Source organism: Eptatretus burgeri, chromosome 1 (genome assembly GCF_056783735.1).
Source record: "Eptatretus burgeri isolate ZD-2024b chromosome 1, Ebu_testis_v1, whole genome shotgun sequence".
Taxonomy (NCBI): Eukaryota; Metazoa; Chordata; class Myxini; order Myxiniformes; family Myxinidae; genus Eptatretus; species Eptatretus burgeri.
Window position 1 is genome coordinate 140,407,391 of NC_140961.1, and position 23,572 is coordinate 140,430,962.

General features: G+C 44.9%; 1 protein-coding gene across 4 annotated transcripts in view; it reads right to left on the reverse strand.

Annotated features, from left to right (window-relative positions):
* LOC147035624 (alpha-(1,3)-fucosyltransferase 7-like) overlaps nucleotides 1-18,438 on the reverse strand; it is a 36,090-nt gene extending 17,652 nt beyond the window's left edge. The window contains exons 1-4 of one of the 4 annotated variants that reach the window (XM_085845418.1): nucleotides 17,631-18,437; nucleotides 16,256-16,343; nucleotides 13,438-13,563; nucleotides 10,343-10,508 (exon numbers count right to left, since the gene is read on the reverse strand). In XM_085845418.1, coding sequence (XP_085701544.1) covers nucleotides 10,343-10,508; nucleotides 13,438-13,563; nucleotides 16,256-16,292 — 329 coding nt within the window. In that variant the 5' untranslated portion in view covers nucleotides 16,293-16,343; nucleotides 17,631-18,437. Of the gene's footprint in view, nucleotides 1-10,342; nucleotides 10,509-13,437; nucleotides 13,564-15,667; nucleotides 16,159-16,255; nucleotides 16,344-17,630 lie in introns of those variants that run through there. The other 3 variants (XM_085845412.1, XM_085845436.1, XM_085845425.1) reach the window with 3 other exon arrangements.
* Between the last annotated feature and the right edge of the window lie 5,134 nt (nucleotides 18,439-23,572).

Consider the following 23,572-nt stretch of genomic DNA (forward strand, 5'->3'; position numbering starts at 1 on the left):
TTCAATGTTAAATCAAGTCTACTTTTCATTATTTTGGCAGTCATTTTGAGGAAAATCTTGGGATTATGCTAATTAGATCAGCTAAAAAAAATACAAAAATGTTACCAATGAATTCCTTGGGGTCAATAACCTATATTTAGTGTAAAAAAAAATCAACTTTCCATGGCATTTAATTAAGGAGATATCATCATTTGATGAAATACCGCAAAAGTGGCCATTTGGGGGAAGGGGTGACTTTGGTTTACAATGAGCTCTGTGGTCATCACTCATAGCCCCATTGTGAGAATATGAAAATTGAATTGCTCAGAGAACTTTATAATGAAACTTTTGGCCAAATTTTATAACTCTACTTACAATATTAAGTCATTCAGAGACCATCAAACTTTGAGCTACTTTCAAGTTGAAAGCTATTTTTGACTATTTTTGACTAAAATTACGTAAAACATGGTCATTTTCCACTGTGAACCAAGTTTTAAGAGAATAAATCATGCTAAAATGTGTTAAGCAATGCATAAGTAATTGAAGCAAATCAAAATTAATAATTTATGGATTCTTTATAATGATTTATTCCATCTAAACCCAGTATGGGCATTTTGGTTCAATTATGGTTTGTTGGTAGCCAACTGCGAATCCAAGATGGACCCTACAGAGAAAACGTACTTGATCTGGAGGTGTTACCCAAACATTTTTTGAAGGTCTTGGCATATAGAACAAAAACAATTAGGGTGACGCTCTAAAAGAGTCATGTACACAAACACCCCCCCAGGGCCAGGAGTAGTAACTCTGACTCTCAAAATATATCTTGGCAAACCAGATTTTCTAACTAAGAACAACCTGGTGAGCTACAATGAACCAAGTCAGGGAAACAGCCCCTTCTTTAAAGGTCCTCCAGAAAACTGTCATGCCAAATCTGATTATTTTAGGTCTGCTGACAGGAAGTTAAATTTTCCAGGTGGTCAGAAACAGACCACAGAATTTTGGCCAGGCTTACTTATGATTATTGCAAGAGTGGAGGACATCGAATCTCTCATGGTCGCATGTTGGAAATGAGAAGCCAAAGTGATTATCAGCCAAAGGTTACTCCAGCCACACTTGCTAATGTTTAAAATCACCCTTTGCGGGCAGTGACTTTTGAAGGGTCACCCAAAAAGGATGTGACGCCAGATCTAGATATCATTAATGAGGGGTATAAACCTTTCATATGGAGGGTTTCGTGTCAGCTGGAGGCGATACTGCCAATCAACAAGCTGTTAAAATCTTGAGAGACACGGGGGCATCTCGGTCTTTGATGTTAGCGGGCATCTTGCCACTATATGCTTGGTGTTGGCTTAATGGTTCGGGTGGTGGGTTTGGGATCCTAGGATCCTGAGTTCAAATTCCATTTGCTGTTGAATTAATACCAGGTGGGGTTGACTCTGCCTGTCATCCTTCCGAGGTCGACAAAATGAGTACCAGCTTGCTGGTATCCTGTGTCGGAGTGGTGACCCGTCCAGGATTGTGCCCAATAGCCAAGGAGACTGCTTAGGCAGCACCAACGCTCTGCACAGAGTATGGTCTCAATGGATGGATGGATGGATCTTGCCACTATCTGTGAAGAAAGCGACTGGTGCCAGTGTACTGTTACAAGGTGATGGTGGCTTTGTTAATGCACATACCTCTTCAAGTGGTTAATCTAAAGTCTGAATTGGTGTCAGGACCTGTTACCCGAGGCTTAGAATCTACTTTTCCCCATCGAAGGAGTTTCTTTACTATCTGAAATGACTGAGCAGGTGGTACAGTCTTGGTTAACCCGCTGTTAGTTGAAAATCGGAGTGTAACACAGAACAACTAGAGCAGGAGATTCCTGATGTGTTTCCATCATGTGTGGTGACTCGCTCCAAGTCTAGTAAGCACTCTGAAGAGAGTCGAGTGAAAAAGTATTTGGACTCAGAACCCATGTACACTTATAAGAGGATATTTTTATGGGCCAGGTCAAGTGATGACTGACACAATTGAAACTCGTGATAGTCATATTCATGGACCAGAAGACAAATCTGGTAGCCAATCAGAACAGTCTGGGAACATCTCTGACTCTGGAAAATACTCTTTATCTATTTGCCGATGACTCCACCCTCTGCTGTGACATCCCTCATCCTTCAGACATGCAGGCTGCATCCTCTTCCCTCTCTTCAGACCTTGAAAAAAAATCATAAGCTGGACAAACACTTGGAACATGTGTTTCAATCCATACAAATCTCACACTCTCACGATCACTCTCTGAAAGGACCATCTGGCAAACCCTCCTATCTACTTTCTGAACAATCCTCTTGAATAAGTTCAGGCATTCAAACTCCTGGGTCTCACTATCCACCATGATCTTTTTTGGGCAAACCGCATGTCAAAGCCAGCTGCCGACTGTGCATCCTCCGTCATACAAAGTCCTTCCTTGTCACACCTGAACTTCTATCCACCTACAAGGCTTTCATCCGCAACTTGATGGAGTACTGCTCTCCCCTCTGGACTGGCTCCCCTGCCTCACATATTTCTCATCTTGACGCTGTGGAAACCAAGGCCTTGAAGGTTATTGGAATCTTGGGCAATGAATCTCAGTCTATGGGCCTATCACTTCGCCATCACAGGCAGGTTGGTGGTCTCTGTCTTCTACCATCTCATTTCTGGTCTTGTACACTCTGCTCTTTATATGCTTTGTCCCCCCCCCCCCCCCAGGTTTCTGCAGGACTCACACAGTCCATCATCAACCCAACACCCCCCCCAACCCCCTTCTGGTGAAACTACATAAATCCAGAATCACTGCTCACCTCTACTCATTTGTCCCTTGTTTTTTTTTCCCAACCTGTGGAACCAACTTCCACATCCTCTTCAATTCCATTCTTCCCCCCAGGTCTTCAAGACAGCTGTTCACAACCATCTCAGTTGTCCCCAATTAAAAACGATGATTTCTTTTTCTTTGTTTTTTTTACCCTCATTAACCTCACCCATATCCCTCCTCCTTCCAATTTTTCAGTTTTCCCTCCTTGGAGTTTCCCTTTGTATCGACCGTGTCCACCCCATGTGTCCAATTTGTCCATCCCATGCTTGTGTGTTTTGCATCCTGGTTTTGTCTGTTACGTCCTGATATATATATATATATATATATATATATATATATATATATATATATATATATATATATATATATATATATATATATATATATATATATATATATATATATATATATATATATATATATATACACAGCCTGGTCACATGTGAGGGACTTATAGAAGTGCAAATGAAAGATCCTGAAATCAGAGTTCTAGCTAACGGAGTCCTCACGGAGGAGGATCTTACCATAATCCCGGTTTGGTACTTTAAGAAAGATGGGGACTTAATGAGGAAATGGAGACCGCCTGTTTGTTGTACCAGCTCAATGGAAGGTACATCAATCATCAAATTGTGGTTCCACAACCGCAACCTAATGGGATATTGAGTTTGGTGCATGAGACACCATTGGCAGGTCAACCAGAGGTGAACAAGACATGTGACAAACATTTTTCCAGTTTATGACATGATGTGGCAGAGTTTTGTGATTCCTGTCACTCATGCCAGATGATGGGAAACCCAATTTATTGCATGGCAAAGCAAGGTCATAAGGGAAATTGTAATCTACGGAACTGGAATGGCAGGTCACTGTCGGATGGTACAAGTGGTATTCTTGGAATTAATTCATGTTTTCCTGCTGCCGGTCCATTAATCAGGATTACTTCAATCACATTTGGGCTCATTTGGTAGACTGTACAGCGGGTGCCATTCATGATATTTGGTGGATCCAATGAACGTAGAACAATAACTGGGCACCCCACTTTCAGCTTAAGTTTGTGTGGTGGTATCCCTGATATTTCAATGGAATTCAGAAATTCAACAGGAAAGTGCACCGCTTCCTCCGGAGTGAGTGTAGTGTTGATTGCATTATATATCTTGACTTCTCCTGGGAAGCGGTCAATGACGGTAGAGTTGATAGCATCCACTGTTCCATTTAGAGGTGCGAGTATCGCTCGTTCTAACAACCAGTTGTCGTCGTTTGGAGCACGTCCTGTTAATCCGACATAGATTTCCTCGATTAATTTGGATGGAGTTTCGTGCTGGTGGATCCCTTCTGGTGACGTGATGGTGTCCGGTTCATTTTGAACAGGGTAGTTACCGTCTCCAATGTTCATGAGGAGGTCGGCGTAATTAGCAGCGGTGGGGTCGTTTGTAAGCTGTGCTCGTATGTTGTCATACAGTCGGTACGTTGTAACGTTGCGCCATAACGGCGATCGCTTCAGCGTCGCATGGACTGTTTGCACGTGTTTCTTGATTCACAACGGGTAGTATTTGGCAGAAGTCTCGACAAAACCAAATGGTTTTGAATTTCCACAAATATCCTGTAGGGTCCTATCGATCGCTTCATACACGGCCCTGTGTGTCATCGGAGCCTCGTCCACAATAATTGCTTTGGCTTCGTTCATCACTCTAGCGATTGCCATCCCTTTTTTCATAGAGCAGGTTGGTGTACCTTGTTTGTGAGCATTCAGGGGTACTTTGAAAGCGGAATGTAGAGAACGTCCCCCTGTTAGTAAAGTTGCGGCTATACCACTCGATGCTGTAGCAATAGCGATATGGCCATTCGATCTGATCTTTGTGAGAAATAAATTCAAGAGGAACGTTTTACCTGTCCCTCCAGGAGCGCCAACCAAGGTGATACCGCAGCGCTGTGTGTTAACTTTGTCAAAAAATAGTGCAAATATTTCTCTCTGATTTGCCGTCAGCTGATGCTGGTGGTTGTTGATGTCCTGGTTTTGTTCACATACATCGAAATTCACAAACCGAATGTACTCCTGTGCGTGGTTTGCGGCCGTTGTACGGTAAATGACAGGAAGGTTGTAGTTATCCAGAGTTTGACCTCCTTGTGCGAGGATGTGGTCTTCTATTTCCATCAAGTAAAGATTGTACATTGCCCCTGCGTGGTCGTCGTCAACATGAACGTTGTGGCGATGGAAAAAAATCCTCTGCTAATGCAGCTTCATGATCATTCCAGAGTGTGAGTGGGTTACTTGGTTCACAAAAAATCAACAGGACAATGAATCATTTCCGAAGTCTTTGCGGGCTCTGTCCAATAGTTGCCTCTCGCAAGGCATTATGTAGATGGTTGTCATCCTCTGCAAGTCCCTTCGCCAGACATTCCTCTCAAAGTTGGTAGGAATACACCTTCATGACTCCTGAGATCTTCGAACGATGTTGGACCATATACCTGGTGAAGCAGCATGCGTAAAAAATTAGCACTGATCGTTTTGGATTGACCGTGTAAACTCGACCGATAGCAGGACTTCTGAATACACCAGGGAATTGTGGTTCTGGAGTTCCCCTCTTGCGTTGATTCCACTTTTTGTTGCAAGAATCCCACGTGTAATACTCTGGAACTTCATGATAAGTGAGTGTTTCCGCGAACTCATCCGTACGGCAAATGGTGAAGAATTCTGTCAGAGTTGTCTTTGGTGGTCCCGCTCTGGTGCGGGCATCAGCATTGCTATTGTCAAAGTACACTCGCTGGCCATTCTCCAGGTGGATAGCCAGCTGCATCACTGGTGGATAGTGTTCATGCATCGGGAATCCCAAGATTCGGTGAGCAGCTTCTATGGCACCCACGAACATGGCTTCTTGATATTGTATCGATTTCATCAATATTCTGTCCACCTTCAATAGTGAAGATCGCTTGGTCACTTCCCTTGTTTACATACTTCAGCACATATTTCACACTTTTGACTGAAGTACAAATTTCAATGTTTGTGTGGCACTTCATTTGTTTTGAAAGCCAAGGGTTGTGAGGTACAACCCACCGATTGTCTATAACGTGCTCGATACGCTGTCCATTTACAATCTTGGTGATTGCGATTACATTCCCTCCGTCCTCTGGGGTGCGCCTGCGGTACTTGGGATAGCTATCTTGCCCTTGTTCCGTCACTTCCATAAAACCCTTCGGGAACACTTTGAGCAGGATCCGTCCCTCATACGTGGACTGTTTCTGTTGAAAGGGCTGCATGGTCCATGGATCATGTTGCATTTCACAAGTTCGTGCAGTTGAAGTTCCAAATCCGGACATGGTATTTCCACAGATATGACTTGATCAATATCGCCGGGTCTGATTTTGCTTCCTGGGGACAGCCAGAGTAGTATGTGCGCATGAGGGAGCCCTCTTTTCTGGAATTCGATAGAATACAGCCATGCCAGCAAGTCACCAAAAGCTCTATTCTTTAACAGATCCATCAGTTTCTTCAATTTCAAATGAAAAACACGACCGACGATATCTGGCCGGTCTGATGCTGTTTGTTTCAGCAGAAGATTTTCTGTAATTTCTGACCATTTCGGATTAGTAGTAGAGGTTATCAACAGATGTGGTCTGCCATACTTCCGCACGGATGCGATGGCATCTTGGGTGCGTTTGTGCATACAGCGCAGACCACCCGTGAATGTAGATGGTAACACGATCCTTTGTCCCACGTTCTGTGGATCACAGTCGTTATTAAATATAGCATCTGAAGTTTTGGTAGCTGTCTGCTCTTTGAGCTTTCTGTTCTCGTCTGAGAAAATGTAATCGTTCTGTTTCTATCTTACAGTACATGTTGTTCGTCTTTCGGCTGCTCCCGTTAGGGGTCACCACAGCGGATCATCCATTATGATCCGCATACTGATTTGGCACAGGTTTTACGCCGGATGCCCTTCCTGACGCAACTCTGGTCGCCTCTTACGACACAGGGATAAGAATTGGGTTTCGCCATGATTCTGGGCTGCCCTAAACCCTCTCATAGCACGGCCCAGTGCAGAGCTCCCGTCCTCAAGCGATCCTCCAACCCAAGCCTCTGAGTAGCCTGATTACAGGCACACGCCACTACGCCCGGTATTCTATCTTACAGTACATGTCAACTAAAAATTGCTGGAACAGTCTGCGGTACGGTAACAAATGATTAGTTTGTCGACACATGATATGGTATGCGTAAAACTGCATTTGCGTTATTTTGCGTGCAGCGGCTGACTGCAAATATACGCTCCATCTGTCTGTGCCATAAGGAAACAGGATTGGGTACTGCAGAGTGTCTTATGCACGGTGTAATTCTGATATCTGCTGTAATGCTCCGTCACGCTGGTGTAACACAATATCTCTGGTCGCAGTTGGTTCGTTCGGCATTAGTATGCCTACTTCATCACCGGATGGTGTGTTGTAACGGCGAGGATGCTGTGTGGCCGGCTGCTTGATTTCATGGATGACAACTCTAAGATCTTCTCTTCCGTCTTGGTTCATGCTTTCAACAGCCGTTTTCAGGTTTCTGATGTATTTGTTGTTCTCATGCAATAACTTTGTGAGCTTCGTTACGATGTGTGGTTTCATACCAGTACCGATGGCCAAACGTGCTTCATGTTCGGCTCGTCTGCTGTCAATGAAATAAATTTCCAGAAACTGTCGAGGCGTATTGTCTTGTGGATGGAGACTTCCAATTTTGTGGCACACTTGACCTTGGACAGTAAAATTGGGATCCATCCATGAATCTGTGGTCTGGTGCAGCCAAAGCTCGTCATTTGAAATGCGCTATTATAAAGACGTACGTTCTGAAGGAAATGGTCAGAATCATTATTTGTTCTGTTATGCAGTGACAGCAGATATTGAGGTGGCGTTGGGAATAAATCCAATTGGATTTTCCACCTGCACAGCAAAATCCTGGTGGCTCGCCAGCGAATTTTTTTTGCCTCACAGTAGTTACATGCTATTTCCATTTCTCCAATATCTGTTTCATGGAAGAACACATTTTCATCATTCGTGGAGGCTCGTGGGATTGCTGGCAACTGCAGCTGTCGTCTTGCGTTCCTTCGTGGGACCGCTGGCAACTGCAGCTGTCGTCTAGCATTCCTTTGTGCACAGACTTCTGGTAATCGCTGGGAAATTTTCTTTGTTTCGGTGTTCTCGGCATGTTACCACCTGGAAACATATCAAAGTGATTAGTAATGTGCGTTTCAATCAACGGATTTTTGTTCTTGGAATATATAGCCCCAGATTATTTTGGGTGCATGGCCTTTTCATGCACGTGTATGGCCTGAATGATGGAGAATTACCAGTGCTGCAGTGGGATTTCCCAGTGCTGCAGTGGGATTTCCCAGTGCTGCAGTGGAATTTCCCAGTGCTGCAGTGGGATTTCCCAGTGCTGCAGTGGGATTTCCCAGTGCTGCAGTGGGATTTCCCAGTGCTGCAGTGGGATTTCCCAATGCAGCAGTGGAATTTTCCAGTGCTGCAGTGGAATTTCCAAGTAATGCAGTGGAATTTCCAAGTATATACTGCAGTGGGAATTCCAAGTACTGCAACAGGAGTACCAAGTGCTACAGTGGGATTGCAAAGTGGGATTACAAAGTATTGAAGTGGGGTTTCCAAGTACATAAAAGTGACTTACTGGAATGTAGTAAGATCTTGCAAGCTCACAAACTGATTTTCAGGTACAATCTCACTTGATGGTCAGCTAAAAAGGAGAGTGAATAACTTTACTTTTATTTTACTTTATTTGGAGCAGGAATTCTCCACCAAACAGGGTGGGTAGTTGTACAATTTTTGCTCAGTAGTGACTGATGACTGATTTGTGAGTCAGTGGATAAAGAAAAAAAAATCTTAGCTTGACAAGTTGAGGATGGTAGTATAATTTGAGTCAATTAGACAATTTAAAGTTGATTACAGGCCGAGAGTGATTGGATCAGAAAAGTATGCTGGTAAGCAAACCACCTGCATCTTTCATTCTACTTTTCAAATGCAAACCTGCAAAACTACCGAATACAACACTGTGTCTTTTTGCACTGTTGACTGTTCAAATCAAGAGCAAACCTAACCTGCCTCTTTTTTGCACTGTTCAAATGTTATGCAAATCTGCATCTTTGTTTCACTGTTTAAATGTTTTGCACTGTTGAACAGTGGTGTGTTTAAGGCTGGCTTTAAGGATAAGGCTTAAAGGAAGGCAAGCTAGATAGCAATCTTTTTTTTTAGTTTTGGCTTTTTTCTTCTGTTGTCGAAAAATAAAGGTGTGTAGGGGATGGTTATGAAGTGCAAGTCAGGAAAGGATAAAAAAAATTACTCACCTGAATGAATGTGAGGAAACCTCATTGCTCATTCCATCGATAAAGGAAACATTTTTCTGTCGATAATCACAATTTTCAATGAACGTGGTAGGCGGTTTTATTTTCTTATTCAATGAAAGTGGTAATGGTTTTACTTCCTTCTTAAGAGCATGAGTGTGTCTTGCCCATTTTCACCCCCAAAATTCACAATAGATAATAGTTAGTTCATAACGAATAGTACATCTTGCTACCTTTCCGATAGTAAGTTAAATACCTGCCAATTTTCAGGATACGATTTGATTTGACATCGCAAAATGGGAACAAAATTCAGCGTTTCTCTCTTATTGTATAGATTTATTTTCATATCTTTATATTTTCATTTACGGATGCTTTGACGGTTCTGTGATATTTCCTGGTGTATCGGTTTCGATGTCCGTCGGCACACGCCTCCCCATTGTCTCGGGTCACTCATCTGCGTTTTTTTTTCATTTTTTCATTTTCATTTATTTATATTTCCATTTATGGATGTTATCCAACGATTCTGTGATTCTTTCCGGTGTGGTCGGCTCCGATGTCCATCGGCACGTAAAATTTCAACTTTCTCCGTCGCCCGAAAGGTACCGATATTTTATATTTATATATGATCATTCTAACCACTTATTCACACTGACTGATATTAATGTTCGGTACCTTCTGGGTGACATAGAAAGCTTAAATTTTGCGTACTGATGGACATCAAAGCCAGTAAACTGAAAAAAAATCACAGAACCATCGGAAAGCATCCATAAATTAAAATATAAATAAATAAATAAAAATTAATGCAAGTACATGTACCATGCCTCCCCGAGACACTGGGGAGGCATGGTACATTATTGCTTACAATATGTAAGCATACCCAGCTAATATATACGTTTTGATATAAATTATTTGTAGGACACACATATGTACCTTTGCATGAATTTCAAAATGTCTAAATCAACAAAGTATTTGTAAATTGAGATTTAAACTGGGATCCTAGCAAAATTACATAAGCACAGAGATCCTTACACCAACATGCCGACCACTATAATTTCTTCATATTTTCCATTACACAAGAGTATATTCATAAAAAAGAAAAACATATCAAACAGAAATAGAAATATATATATATATATATATATATATATATATATATATATATATATATATATATATATATATAATTGTGCCAATGCGCTCCAAGCAATGTGAATACCTTTTGATTTCTCGATGGTGCATGACAACAAAGTCTGCTGCACCCAGTCTGCTTCTGTTGGTGGTCAACAGACAATTCCTGATTCCATAATTCTGGCAAATAAATGGGTCGATGTCTTGGCGCATTTTGAATGGTTTCCACCAAATGAGCAACAAAATTGGGTTATCTGTGGAGAAAAACAAATGATGAAAAATTACACTTTTTTGTTTAATAGATTGCATTTTACCTGATTCACAATGCAAATGAAAAATACCAGCAGGTAAGTTTGTGAAGATAGTAAGCAACGAAAGTGTATTTGTGGAAGATTGACAATGCACTACAAGCTCTGTGGTCCATGCAACTGGCATAACAGGCCTCAAAGTCAAGGTATACCCACCCTCTTCATAGAGCATTGGGGTATTCATGACAATTTATCATTGGTTCTGGCAAGGAACCAAATCCTGATCAGGTTACCATTCCGTTGCAGAGATGAAGGAAGAAATTTGGTAATAGTAACACAAAGTCCTACACTTGCAACGGCCACAGTGGGATGTTTGACATCCACCAGCAAATGCTTTTCAAAAATCGGACACCCAGCTTAACATCCCTCATAAGGACAGCATATTCATTGATGCAACACCTTGTCTGCAGCGAACCTGCGTGATAGCTTATAGTAGAATCAATAATCAAACATAGGCTAACAGCTCAAAGGTGAGTATATTACATGTGAGATGGCCTGCTTCCCTCACAAAAATATACTCCAAGAAAAAAAAAAAACAATATCATGAAATATTTGATTCTAGATAATGGCAGCCAAAACAATTATTACCTTATCTGAAATTGGAATTCCAAATAAGGTATTGTCATCGTGTGCCGTCCGTCCATCCGTCCCCTATTTAGACCTTCGGCCAAACCGCTGTGCCAATCCGGCTGAAATTTGGCAGGAACGTTCCACTCCTGACTGGTAACAGGGATTGCAAAGTTCGTTATGGTCACATGACTGTAAGTAGGTCAAAATGGCGGACTTACTAAATTTCTTCAGAAATTATCTGCAGACCCAGCAGTCAGAATGTGACCAAATTTGGGTGACAACATTAGGCCATGGCCCAGATAAGCTACAGCTCCAGTGATACTATTATTTTTAGATCCTCGTGGAGGATCTCCAAGTCTTACTCACGTTGTTGTTCTTGTGGACTTTTTTTGTTTCACAGCCTACAGTTTTCATCGAAACTTCCTGAAACTTGGCATATATATGTAAAAATACCCTGCGCAGACAGTAACCATCTCCGATTTTGAAAATTCCTCCTAGAAAAAAAGTGATGACGTCAAAATATCTTCGCTAATGGGAATCGCCTAAAAAATTATCTCAAACTAGGCAAGCTTTTTGAATTCTGTTTGCTGGAATCGAACAGGGCATTAGCAGAGATGAATTACCGCACATATGATGCAACACTATGACGTCATATCAATTTTATGACGTCATTCCTATTTTTTGACATTGTTTGTTTCACAACCCAAAGTTTTCATCGGATCTTCGTGAAACGTGCCATGTATATGCAGAAAGCCCACGTGCAGGCAGTAACCATCGCCGATTTTGGAAAATCTTCCAAGAAAAATGTTGACGTCATAATATCGCCGCTAATGGAAATCGCCTACACCATTATCTCTGAAACTAGGCAAGCTGTTTGAATTTTGTTTGCAGGAATCAAGCCGGGCATTAACACAGATAATTTATCGCAAACCTGATACATCACAATGAAGTCATATTCGTTTTTATGACGTCATCATAAAGAGGACGAGGATCGTAGCTCATTCGAGCTTGTTATGTCTCATCTGATAGACAGAACGATCCATGATACAGCAGTCTATATTGGCACTGCACAAGTACAGGAGTTGTTTGTCTGCTTTGTTTCTGCCAAAATGAACCCATTATAAGAAAGATTAGACAGATGCAAGCACGTTCATAACTGAGCTACCGTACTGGTAAGAGTTTTCCATAATGAGTGGAAAAACACTCGCAATCGGCAGCGTGTTTTGTCACAGAAAAAAAATGCTGTAGTAGTTCATTTCATTTTGTTTGCAACCCTTGGCTGCTGGTTGCATCATTGCTGGGAGTGTGGTTGTGTCACTGATGCAGTGCCCCATGTACTGCAGCTTTGAGCAGGAATTTGGATTTTGCCTCGGGTGCCGGTGATAGCTAACCTACTCTTTGCAAAGGTCACAGTGGTATCTTTAACATGCACCAGCTAATACTGGCAGACGGGACTTCCAGTTTTACGTCCATCCGAGGGATGGCACAAACATTGCTGACTTGCCCTGTCTGCGAGACACCAAGATAACAGTTTGTAGTTCGGTTGGAATTCAAACCCAGGCTTGACAGTTCAGAGGCAAATGTGCAAACCTCTAGGCATGTTCTTCATTGCATGGCCCGTTAGTGAGCCACTAGCGGCCCCTGGTGGCCTAAAGTGCGGCCCCTGACGGCGGTTGATAATACACAAATGTGAAAACACCCCATCATAATCCACCATAAATGCTATCAAATTGACCCAATGGTTTCAAATGAGTGTTCCAACACGAAGCATAAAAGTAACAGAACTAAATCAGGATATGGTTACAGTTTATAAACAAAAACTCTTGCAGCCTAGTTAACCACAACAAAGAAGAGTATGTGGAGACGGGGCCTAATTGCAGCCATGATGGAGTCCTGCAGGCGATGGCAGCTCTCACACTGATGCCTTATCGGAAAAAGTGGCCCCCCTCTAAAACTATCGTGAAGATCACTGCTCTAGACCATCCTGCCAGCCCTGTAGTCTGTTGTTCATATATCTTGGCCGAGTCGACAGCCTGCAGCAAGAATGGATAAATAATGGGAGCATATGTGATATTACTGATTTGGCAGTTTTATCACCGGAGAAGTCCATTTTATTAAACTTTTCGGATTAGATTGGAAGAATCAAGTGACCTCTGCCTTGTATATTAAAACAACTGCAGACACATGCATGTAGTTTGCAATATTTGTGACAAAAGTTAACACAAGGAAACCAATATGATTATTGTAAACTTTTGTAAAAATAAAAAATATATCTAAATTGGGATTATTATAAAATGGTCTTAGCTGTTTTTATGTCTTCGTGACTGCATTGCTGTTGACAAGATGATGGTCACGGAAGTGATAAAAGACAATACAAGGAAAATCTTCAATAGTCTCTTGAAATGCTTTGTTTTCACCCAACCAAGTATTCCTGAAATTTCAAGGAAAGGAGAAGGGGACAGAGAAAGTTGCACCAAATTAAAAATATAGAAATTATAAATATAATCAAATAATGATATCTAAAAAAAAAAAGCTACTATTCCTTTCTTCTGAAGTCCTTTTTTTTAAAAGATAACACTTTTTCATAAACATGTCAAAACTAATTTTGCAACGTTATTTGTTTTACATCTTCAAATGGAATTGAGCAATTGGGTTAAAAATGACAATGAACTGTGAATTATTGTTGGAGTTTCAATTAAATTGCTGGAAACATGCGCAAAGCATGTTTCAAACACAGCCAAAAAGGGTGATGAGAGAGGAAGTAAACGCTCTCCGATATAAATGGCTCACAAATTTGATATTATGACACGGGTTCCTCCCTTAGGGCCCTGTCACACCTTGACGTTTTAGCAAGCATATGGCAACGTATCAAAATGTATGTAAAACGCTGGCGTACGCTGAACGATTGATGTTTTTTTTTCAGTTTTGGGCGTATTCATAACGAGTTGGACGTATGCATAACGTAATTAGTAACGTACACAGAACGTTTCGATAACTTATAGATAACATACCAACGAATGCGCAGCGTGTTGTCTGCGTTCACAATGTATGCCCAACGATAGTCCAACGTATGCATAGCGTGCGGCAGCGTATCGCCGACGATCACGTGGCGTAGGCTATTAATAGCCTGCCGCTCAACGATTTAAATCGCTGCTGCTCGACTATTTAAATGGACGCTGCCGCTCGACGATTTTAATCATAACTGCACTAGACATTGAAATGTCAACATCATCATCATGCTGAAGAAAACTTCGAAGAATGCTGCCAAGAAGTCTCCTGGCCGTGGACGCGGACGCAAAGCGGATCCATCATCACCCACACCCTCCCCTTCACGCTCACCTACTACTACTGACATGGACCTACTACTACTACTACCACTACTACTGACACGCTCACCTTCTACTACTCACCTACCTACTACTACTGACACGTTCTAAAAGAAGTCAAAAATACTTGGGGAAATAGCTAAGAGAAACGGTTGTGCCTCTGCACAACAAAATACTTGGAGAACCTTCTCAGCTTACTGATCAGGCAGCTGCTTGTCATTCAAACTCACGACCATGTGGTATGGGTGAGTGCGACACGTATCCCCTGATGAATCACTACCAGTGAATGGACCAGTGATCGCCAATGGATTAGGTGCTTTTGAACACTGATGGGAAGGACATATCTGGGGCTTGTGAATGTACAGGGTAGGTTTACAGTGATTATATTTACTACCAACAAATACATCCCTTCGCTTCGACAACAGGTCAATATAGGGGGGGAGAGAGAGAGAGAGAGAGAGAGAGAGAGAGAGAGAGAGAGAGAGAGAGAGAGAGAGAGAGACAGAGAGAGAGAGAGAGAGAGAGAGAGAGAGAGAGAGAGAGAGACAGAGACAGAGACAGAGACAGAGACAGAGACAGAGACAGAGACAGAGACAGAGACAGAGACAGAGACAGAGACAGAGACAGAGACAGAGACAGAGACAGACAGGACAGACACCAAGTTCCGTTCCGTTATGGTTATGGTTTATTTACGCACACAACACGTATAATGCATAAAAACGACAAACACAAAGATTTTCCTTTAAACAGAGTTCTTTGAAAAAGGAATTCAAGTGGGAAATTAACAAAATTCAATTGAAAACTATATCGAGGCACAGAAAACAAAATGTCGATCTATGTTCTATGCCGACACAACCATATCACGGTAAACACGTGGTCGGATGGACCTTATTGTTTTGATATATTATCGATGTCGAGCTGCGGGGTGTATTATATTAGGAGATCGCACAAGAGGTTAAACAGAGCGATATCCTGTAAAAATATAATTGCACCTCCTGAGACACCAACCACAGGGCCCAGCACAGGCGGAAACGTACGTCTGTTTAATTGATGTTCCCTTGAGAGCACGAATACATCATCGAAACAAACAACCAAGCAGCTTGGAGAGCGCTCGCCAAGTGGCTTAAAAACTCAAGCAAGCACTCCAACGAAACGATTGTGAAGAAACAACTAGTTTGGCACGTGATTAGAAACACATTTAACACACACCTCCTGGAGACGCCCGAAATGTATAGCCACGAAAGCTGACATCTCCGGATGTTTATAAGCATTGCATTACACCCAGCGATTCATAGCTATGATGAACAGGCATTCGATAATATGAGTGAGGAAAGTGAAAAACAACAACTTTATCGTTAAGAAATCATTGCGGCCTGTTCCAAGTCGAGACAGGGTTGAGCAGGCCAAAAAACATGGCGGCTTCAGACCCCAGCGAGGTTACCCAGGAAACGCCTTCAGACCCCAGACAGCGAGGTTACCCAGGAAACGCCTTCAGACCCCAGACAGCGAGGTGGCTGAGGATCGCCTGACAAAGGATATAATTAAATAAGGCCATTAATTATCTTCAAAAGGGGTGTTTTAATTAACCCAAACACCCAATTTTCACTCTTACACTTCCTTGGAGTTTTCTTAGTTTGCATGCAAGGTTTCAGGCTGCGAGGTTTCATGGTTTTGCAGTTATGGAGGAGACTCACTGACACACACACACACACACACACACACACACACACACACACACACACACACACACACACACACACACACACACACACACACACACATTTACTAGTAGAGTACCTGCCCTAAAGGCGATCTTGTTCCAAGTATGCAACATGTTCTTTGGATGCACACCTTTATTTGGGCGGTGTATAGGTAACTGACAGCTCTGTATAGGCAAAAAAATATAACCCGGGTTATGTGCACGAAGCAAAAACATACCTTCTGCTTGTAATTCAAAATACCTCACTGCACTGGAAAATGTGGGGGAAGGAATACAGGACTGTAAGTGGTGAAGACTTGTAATATCCTCACCAAGCTGGAGGTGGTGTGACATGATACACATTGATCTATTTATAATTCCAGCAGTGTGTGTGTGTGTGTGTGTGTGTGTGTGTGTGTGTGTGTGTGTGTGTGTGTGTGTGTGTGTGTGTGTGTGTGTGTGTGTGTGTGTGTGTGTGTGTGTGTGTGTGTGTGTGTGTACACGTGTGTGTGTGCGCGCGCGTGTCTGTGACTGCCGTTTCTCGACAACCACTGGTCCGATCTCATTGAAACTTGCCAGGTATATTGCTGGGGACTTGAGGATGTGCCTTTTCAAGGTTTGATATTAATCGGACAAGTCCTTCCCAAATTATGGCCATTTATTTACCACCCAATGACATGACACGTTGCTCCGGCCATTTATTTACCAACCAATGACAAGACATGTTGCTGCGTAGGCCGGTGCGCGGCTGGCCTACGATGACGTCACGGGCCGTGCCGGTTACATGGCAGCGAATGTCGTGGCAAGCAAAGACAGGGAGGGAAACTTGATATTAATTTGGATTTTAATTTACTCTGTGTGTGAAAGTGTGGTTGTCGCGAGAACGCGAGAGCGAAGGAACGGCCTGTGTGGTTGTTGTTTCTGGCTCGCGGTTTGAAAGTTTTTTTTTTTTGCACGTACGGCCACGCACCTACGGACACGTACTAGTATAGAGAATTTGAGTTCACCTCCCCTCCCTGCCACCCCCTCCCCTACCACCCCCTCAAGACCACTAGTAAAGATAAAAACACTTGCACCCCTAAACATTAATCGAGGTTATGCCCGAACCCCGATAGAAAGTCTGGATGTAATTGGCTCAGAACTGCAGGAGGAGCAGCGTGACAAACAAACCCACAAACAAACAAACAAACACACAAACACCGGTCTGTGAATTCTAGTAAGGGTGTGTGTGTGTGTGTGTGTGTGTGTGTGTGTGTGTGTGTGTGTGTGTGTGTGTGTGTGTGTGTGTGTTATAACCACTGCCACTGCTGGTTTGTACGTACTAACAGGGAGTGATATGAATCTGACTCCTCTCATAAAAGACTCGATATAACCCTTGATCTCCCAATAGACATTGTTCAATACAACCGCCAACAACAACGTAATAATAATCATAATAAAACCATAATTCATTCACCCACGAATGTGTTTTACCTTCCAGTCGAACCAGGAGAGCACGTGCGTTGCTGTGACAGTAATACACCTGCCGTTGATGCACGTACTTGTTCATGCTCTGATGGATGCACCTTAATGTCACACACAGAGAAAAACACACACACACACACACACACACACACACACACACACACACACACACACACACACACACACACACACACACACACGCAGTTCAAGAACAAATGGCGGTCCAAAAGGTCTCCTGAAAACGCAGCCATTCTCTATTCGCCATGCTTCACGGTAAGGGAAGTAAATGAACAGGAAATCTGCCTCGTGGAGATAAAAGCTTCATCTTTTTTTGTATTTTCACCCCAACTGTAGCAAGTGAGAGAAGCTTAGCCAATGTTTGAATGCTCATGAATTTTAAAAAAAATTGTTCTTATCATGCATATTATTAGTCCAGGAGCCAAATCTCATACAAGGCCGAGAAATATGAAAACGTAGCCCATCTAGTACTTATTTGGTTTGACTCTATTTCCAGCTTGGGACATACCTAAGGAACATATCCAGGCATGTTGTAGTCCTGGATTGTGGTGTAAGTAATTTGCTGTGAGGGTGGAAACATACCAGGGGTCGGTTTCAATTTAACTTGTTTTGTGAAAGCATTTTTTAGGATTTCTAGTGTTTTAGTGTACGTTTAGGATGCCAGAAATGGCTAATATATTATCAGTTATTAGAAAAAACTGATTTTACACATTTTCAATGGCTCTACAAAATTTGTTATGTTCAAATCAACTAGAAAACAGGATTACCAAAGTTATTTTTGGGATACACACAGATGCGAAACAGTATCAAAATTGGATGCACTTTTATTATATCTTCTGAGACATGTGCATAAAAAAGATTCAATGCAAAATGAATACAATGTTATTGTTCTTAGTTATTGGATAAGTTTGCATGAAATATATATATATATATATATATATATATATATATATATATATATATATATATAAAAATATATATATATATATATATATATATATTTTGTTGTGGTTACCAAATTCGCAAACCACCATTCAGGTCCCTTAGGTGAGGTATCTCGGTAAGTATATGTGTAGTTAGGCCCAAACCCGTTGTCTAGTGGGAATACATGTTATTCATGCGTGCTGCGACTCTTCAGGATAGCCGTTTTTCTTTTACTATCTTTATTTTGGACCAACCGCCATTGTTACCACCACCAACCACAACATCAACCACCCACCGCGGCGCCGCTTCACGTCACACCTCGCAACCGTCGCATCGCCACCATTCTTGCGCCGCTTGTGGGTACCGGTGTTGGACTCGTGCAGGGCGCGCGCCGAACAGCGTGTACAAAACCACGGATTTTCCACTTCAAAAACGGATCAAAAACGACACACGCCCACTTTTGTTCCGTCCAATCGGTGAGCGAGGGGCGATTTGGCCCCGCCTCCAGGGCGTTGGAGGGCGATCGCTATATGCAAATTTATGGATCAAAAAGCATTCACGCCCACTTTTTCTCGGGCCAATGGGGAGCGAGGTGAAAGGTCGAAGGCAGGGGGTCAAAGATGAGAGAGCGAAGCCACGGGGCTTATATAAGCGACCGCGTTCGTCAAGTGAAGAGAGTTAAGACTTCGCGGGCGGTGGAGTTGGGAAGAAGAAGCAAGAAGGAGTTGGTCGTCGTCGTGTGCGTTGGAGTCGGAGCAAAGGGGACGGAGCTGTGGAGAGGCGGCGAGGGCAGACAAGGGGGTGCTCGCGTCGTGCAGGGAGCTGCACACCAGGGAGGCCGACGGCGCGACCTGGCCGAGGTGGAGACGCTCGTCGCGGGACTCGAGGCAGAGTAGAAATCCTCTATACCCCGAGCATCAGCAACCCCCTCCTGTTTCCCCCCGCGCTGAGATAGTGCGACCAAGGGGGCCCCTTTTCCCACCCCCTACCAGACACTGTCCGCGAGGCCCGCGGAGTTGAGGCACCATCGCCGCTCCGCGTCTCATCACCAGACGGGTAGGCCCGACGCGGTCTCGGCCTCAGGCCCGCCTCATCTTTGAGGGTGTTCTTTTCCTTGGTTTTGGGTATGTGTTGTCAGCACCGTCTGTGAAGTAAAATTGTATAAGTGTTGCCGTGTGCTCGCGTAATCGGTATTAGATCTGCATTGTCGCATTTGCTTTTTGTGTAAAATTGCATTGTGTTTCTTTCCTTTTCTATGTGCTTTTGGTGGAATTGTATATGTGCGCTTTCCGTTCATCGCGAATAAATGTGCTTTGTGTTGAACTGTTTCCCGCTTCGCTTCGTCATTTCTTTCATTGAATCCTCATCTTGCTTCACGTAAAGGGTTGGTAGTGGGCTGAATACGCCCGATAATTAATCGAACCGTCGAGGTCGACGAATAACACCGCTCGGTTATCCCGATAGTACGGAACGGGTCGCTTAAGCGAGGTGCGATCGCCCGGTCTACCCTCCGTGTGGGTACTTAGGTAGGTCGAATTTGGCGAGCAACCCTATCCCACGCGGGGGCTGATTGGCTCGATCGCGGTGAGACCGAAAGGTCCACCCGTGACTGGTTCCCGGCGTTAGTCCGAGAGGGTCACGACTGGATTGTCCGTCCGGTGGGCGACGTGCCGCGATTCGAGTTACGTGGCCGTCAGCACGCCGGCGGGCGCGAATACCGTAACACTGGTGTCAGGTCGTGCGATACAAATCCATCGCCCTCCTCGCGGCACTGGTATCGGAGAACAGGAAAACGGGCTCTCCTGTCTCCAGCTAAATTCACGGGAATCGGTCCAGGGGTGAGAGAAGCGACCCCCGATTCCCTCCAAATTACGAGCGATTCAAATTAACCCTTTAAGAGAAGCAAGATGGCGTCTCAAGGCGAGCGGGAGCCGGGGGTATTAGAAATGGATGTAGAATGTGTAGGATCCATGGCCCAGGATGGAATGCCCGTACAGGAAAACGAACTCGCCCAACTGAACCCAGAGCCCGAAATGGGTGCGGCAGCGGCCGCGGTGTATGACACCTCCCCCCCCCTCTCCACCAAAACCCTTCCCCAACCCTTGCCGAAACGGCTCAGCTGAGTGCATCCGACATGGCCCAGCTATGCGCCATGCTGGCGGCAATGACAGTGAGAATGGATGCGAATACACAAAAAATGGATGCGAATACACAACAAATGAACGAAAAGATGGATGTGAATACACAACAAATGAACGAAAAGATGGATGCGAATACACAAAAATTGGATGCGAATACACAACAAATGAACGGAATGGAAACAAACATGAAGGAAGAAATGAAAGAACTGCGGGGTGAGACGCAGAACATGGGAATGAGCCTAAAAGGAAGCTTGGAAGAACTAAAAAACGAAATGAAAAAGGAAGTCGACATGATACGAGCGGAGGTGACCGGGTTAAAAGAGAAAGTAAAAGGAGTGGGAGTCGCAATGGAAGAAAGTAAACAAGAGAGGGTAAACGAAATAAAGATGGTGGTGGGAAAAATAGACAAAGTAGGAAAAGGATTGGGAGAAGTAAAACAGGGACAAGACCAAATAAAGGAGGAAATAGGGAGGAACACGACGGCGATAGAGGAATTAAAAAGAGAACAAGGGAAAATAAAGGAGGGATTGGGAGCCGTGAAGGAGGACTGTGAGAAAAGACATCGGGAAATGACAGACAAAGTTGAAAACCTGCGAAAGGAGGTAAAAGCGGAGACACAGAAAGGATTAAAGGAGGTGGCGGAGGAATGTAGAAAGAGACATGAGGAGGTAATTAATGAAATGGAGCGGAAAGCCGGAGAAAAGACAGAGGAACTGGGGGAGCAGATAGGAAAAAACCGGGGCGAGACAGAAGAGCAGTTTAGGACAACGAGGGAGGAAATATCCAAGACAAATAAGATGGTGACACAGGTACAAGGGGAGGTGGAGCAAATAAGAGAAAAAGTCGGGGAACTGTCGTTAGGAACGATAGGGGAGGAAATAAATGGGGTAATAAAGGGGAAAATGGAGGAAATGGAGAAGAGACTGACGGATAGGGTGGAGGCCCGGTGTGAGAAGCAGGGTGGCCTCCTTCGGGAACAGGGGGAGAGGATATACTCCCTCGAGGCGGATCGTGCCCAGGTGGGGCCGGTGTCACAAGGCGGAGGAGGAGGCTTGCCCGATGCGGGGGTGAGCATGCCAAGCTTGGGGAGGGTAGAGACCGCGGGGTCTTTTGGCCTAATGGGGGTACCCAGAATGACTGTTCCAGGGGGTGTGCAGAGTGTGAGTCCAATGGCTTGGGAGAGTAAGCGGGACGACGCGGGGCACGGACAGACGCAGACAAGGGTGGTGGAGCCCCCGGGCAAATGGCTCGGACCCTGCGGGAGTGAGGCACCGTTGGGACTGAGGAGGTACACCCCTCCCGGAGTCCCTAGGGAACGGGAGGAGACCTCGAAAGAACCGAGGGTGCCGCTACCCCCGTACGATGGCAAGACGGACTTGAGGGCATATATGGCCCAGTTCCAGTGTGTTGCCAGAGGCAATGGCTGGAACGAGGTGCAGGGTGTGGCACAACTCACAGCGGCCCTGCGTGGCGTGGCTTTGGAAGTCCTGACCACGGTACCCAGTGAGGGGGCGACCCTGGAGGATCTCCATTCGGCCCTAAAAAACCGATTTGGCATGGACCAGCAGAGCGAGCTTGTTAAAGCTCAGCTCAACGGGCGCAAACGACGTCCCAAGGAATCACTGGGAGAATTGGCACATGACATTCGCCGCTTGGTGGGGATCGCGCACACCAACATGCCGCCGGAGTACCGGGAGGAGATTGCCCTGGACCATTTCCTTCGAGCAATAGGGGGCACCGATGTCGGAGCATTGCTCACCATATGGCGCCCGGACAACCTCCAGAAGGCGGCTGATACTGCTGCCTGCTGGGAGGCAGCCAGGACGCCATTGGGAGGGGCTGGGCGCCACGCGGTGGCAGTCCGACAGGTGGACCCCGTGCACGACAGTGCGCTGGGAGCCGGGGCAACCCTGGGCGACCAAGCGCGAGTGGAAAGGATGGTGCAGGGCATGTTCGACCGCCGGTTCGGGAGACCTGTGGAGAGGCGGTCGGGCCCGGGAAGGGCGGGAGATGGGCCATCGGGGGGTACCCCAATTCGGAATGGAGGGGGGTATAATTCGGCGTACTGGAGGCAAACACCTTACCAGAGGAGGTGTTATAATTGTGGCGCAGGGGACCACCTGCAGCGGAGGTGCAACGCCCCGCGCAGGGAAAGGCCCCCGCGAAGAGAAGAGCCACGGCCCCCGAGACCACCAACTCCACCCCGGGTCAATAGGGATAGCCAGGCCCAACCATAACCCCCCCATCAGTCCCCGGGGAACTAGGAAGTGCCGAACATGTAGGGCCGTGTTCGGCAGACTCAGACGGAGAAGAGCCCTCAGAACTGCGACAGGTCATCAGTTGTGGCCAAATTGGCAAAGGTAGCTTAACAATTCGGTGCAAGATTGCCGGCGTAGGGGTAGACGCCGTTGTGGACACAGGAGCAAGCGCCACGATCATCAGCCCTGTGGTCCTTGATTCGAGTGTAGACGGTTGGGATGAGATCCACCGTCTGCAAAACCATAGTTTGCAGCTAGCTACCGGGGCAACGGCCCCTATCATAGGACGTGGTTTCGTGTCGTTTAAATTGGGCACTGTGAAAACCAAGATAGAGGTTTGGGTGGCAGAGGTGTACGACCCATGTCTAATAGGGTTGGATGTGCTGATGGCCGGTGGTTGTAAGATCGACTTGGGCCGGGGGGTCATGCAGTTGGGTGGTGAGGAGTTGCCGTTAGGGGGCGTGAGCACGGATGAGAGGGTGGAGCTGGAGGCTCCTGACTCCGTGGTCATTCCCCCGGGTGCCGAGGCGGTGGTCCCGGCCCGGTGGCGAGCACCCCCAACGTGGCAGGGCCTCTGCGGCCTGGCGGAACTACCGACAGGGCCGTCAAC